We start from the raw sequence: 2,500 nt of genomic DNA, 5'->3' as shown, positions 1-2,500 counted from the left end.
GGACCCTTCCCTGAGAGTCACCAGGCCTCAAGCTCAGTGTTTTGTGGCATTTCCAAGGCAGGGGGCCTTCCTGTGGGTGGGACAGGCAAGCCCACTGGATCATCCAGCACCAAGCCATCCTGGACAGAGGCTGGCAGCAGAGCCCCCGGGTGAGGACTCTGAGGCCTCAGCTGGATCTTTCTGGGGAAGTGCTCATGCTACCAGGCTCACCCTCAGGAACAAACACCCCTCCATGGACTGCTCTGCATTTGAAAAACCTCTTTCCCTGGCTCTGAGGACACTAACAGTGGATATCTGACATCCACTGCTAGCATGTTCACAAATTAAAAAGGAGCCTAATGATATTGCTTATGTTCATGCTGAGCATTAAAAAGGTAATGTCTAAAAGGTTTTATTGTGTTAATAAAACTCAGAGGTGGTCAAGACTTGGGTGCACACAGGGATAAAATGTACAATAATCAGTCATAATGTTATGACTTCATTTTTCATTGTGCGTTTTCAACTCTGCCTTGGAAATCAGAGAGGGCTTCTAAAGAGAGAAAGAGACAAAATTATATCAAAGGAGAGGAAAATTATAAGCTTGACTTATCTTTAATGTTATACATCAAAATGGAATTTCTGTGATATGTGGCGTGTGCATAAACAACGGGCAGCTTTTGTCTCTGTTGAATTTAAATGAAAAGTCCCCTAGATATTAATATGTGGACTTCATTTGTTAGCCTGCTAAGTCAGGGACTTATAACAAAAGCTTTGTAAACAAAAGATTAAACTGAATCGAGCTTTAGAAAATGAAAGGAAAACAAGAGTCAAGTAATCACAGATCAGACTGGGGCTGCTTAGATGGAAATCAGCGCGGGCTGCTGGAGTGGAAAATGTTTAATTGAACTATTTCATTACTCGGAAGTTTATGTCCCCCTTGCAGAATCCAAAATATTTGTTATCAGAAAAGCCATTCTTTCCTTCCCTCGAAGAGATGGTCCTTCAGAAGCAATGTGAATCGAGCACCTCTTCTCTTACCCTTCGCCCACCTTGGAAGTGGCCAGGCACAGGCCTGGTGGCTCCCCACGCCTGTTGGCCTGGCCCTTGGCACAGGTTTGGGGCGTTGGTATCCCCCTTCCCAGGGCACCTGCTGCCCCCAAACCAGAGCCAGCCCGGCGGCGGCCCCACCTGCGCAGGGCGCCACGCGCTCTTTACTAACCTTGGGTAACCTTTCGGGATCACCCGGATGTCTGGGGATCACTTTCTGCAACCTCTGGAAGCCGTAATCTATGGTTGGTTCATTAAGGGCTGCAACAGGACACAAAAACGTAGATCAGGTTAATTACGGTTACGTCGTCCGCCGAGCGGTTACCGCATGCTCTCACACACGGGTCTGGGTCTCCTTCTCGGACACTTTCTAAGGCAAGCACCCTTGAACGCCAGCTCCAGCTGAAGGAACAGATTTCCCCCTTTCTTTTGCACATAAAAGCCATGATTATTTCTAATCTATAATTAGACTGGAAGAAAGTCGAAGGGTGACTCAATATATTGTAAAAATGGTGGTGCAGTCACAAAGTGACAGGTCTTGGGGCCATACGCAGCCATCACCACTGCTGTGATGTGATGACTGCATCTCGCCGTGCCTTCCACACTGGCCAGGGATTTATGGGAAACTGGCAATTATGACATATGTCCGGCTATTGCTAGCCTCAGATTTATCCCTGTGGTCCTTTTTTGTCTCGCATATTGCCTGAGCACAGACCAGGCAGGAGGAGCACTTATTCTTGCAAAGCTTTAATAATCTGTGAATGGCTGACTACAAACTGATGTAGAGGACTATCATTCTACAGCTGCAACCCACCAGCCCCACGAAATTGCCGGCCACAAATAGTAATTAATCTTTTTATCCCTCAAATTGTAATTTTGACTATGAACTGTGCGCGGCCATAAATCAGCCGCACATGCGCCGTGTACAGTGCATGAATCACGGCCGGGACTCTGTCCGCCTGCACACACTGTGTTTAACAAGCTTTCTAAGGAGCCATCGGGCTTTATTATGGCTCTGCCTGACTCCAACAAAAACTGAGCCCGGAGGCCCAGGGACGCGAGTTAAGATGAAAATACTTATTAGGGTACAGTACTTCTGGATGTAGATAGCGTTTTCTGTGGAGTAACTCTGCGGTGCATGGTGCGACATAAATCAGGAGGTTTTCGGAGACTAATAAGACCTGCCGCCATCTATTCATTACTCCGCCCGCAATTTGGGCCATCATTCATTAGTAATTTGATGATTACCACCACCCAACCCGGCAGGTCTGTGGAGTGCAGGGGAACACAAAGGCCACCACTTCCTAAGAGGAAGGTTAGGGGCTGCCTTTGAAAAAGCTCTCCACAGTAATTGGTCACCGTTATCCTCGAGTGCTGGGGCTGTGGGCGCATCTCGTAAGCAACGCAGGAAGCCTGGCACGCACACTCAATAACACGCCTGCAAGTTGAGGACCACAATATGATTTGACATTCC

General features: G+C 47.7%; 1 protein-coding gene across 11 annotated transcripts in view; it reads right to left on the bottom strand.

The window, feature by feature from the left end:
• Window positions 1–2,500, bottom strand: part of Ebf3 (EBF transcription factor 3) — a 116,494-nt gene that overhangs the window by 11,326 nt on the left and 102,668 nt on the right. For all 11 annotated transcript variants that reach the window (XM_078024191.1, XM_078024144.1, XM_078024183.1 and 8 more), the window contains one exon: window positions 1,199–1,287. In XM_078024191.1, coding sequence (XP_077880317.1) covers window positions 1,199–1,287 — 89 coding nt within the window. The remainder of the gene's footprint in view (window positions 1–1,198; window positions 1,288–2,500) is intronic.

This window comes from Ictidomys tridecemlineatus, chromosome 1, assembly GCF_052094955.1.
Source record: "Ictidomys tridecemlineatus isolate mIctTri1 chromosome 1, mIctTri1.hap1, whole genome shotgun sequence".
Lineage (NCBI taxonomy): Eukaryota > Metazoa > Chordata > Mammalia > Rodentia > Sciuridae > Ictidomys > Ictidomys tridecemlineatus.
The sequence above is the reverse complement of the archived record's forward strand: the minus strand, read 5'-3'. Positions and strand labels throughout refer to the sequence as shown.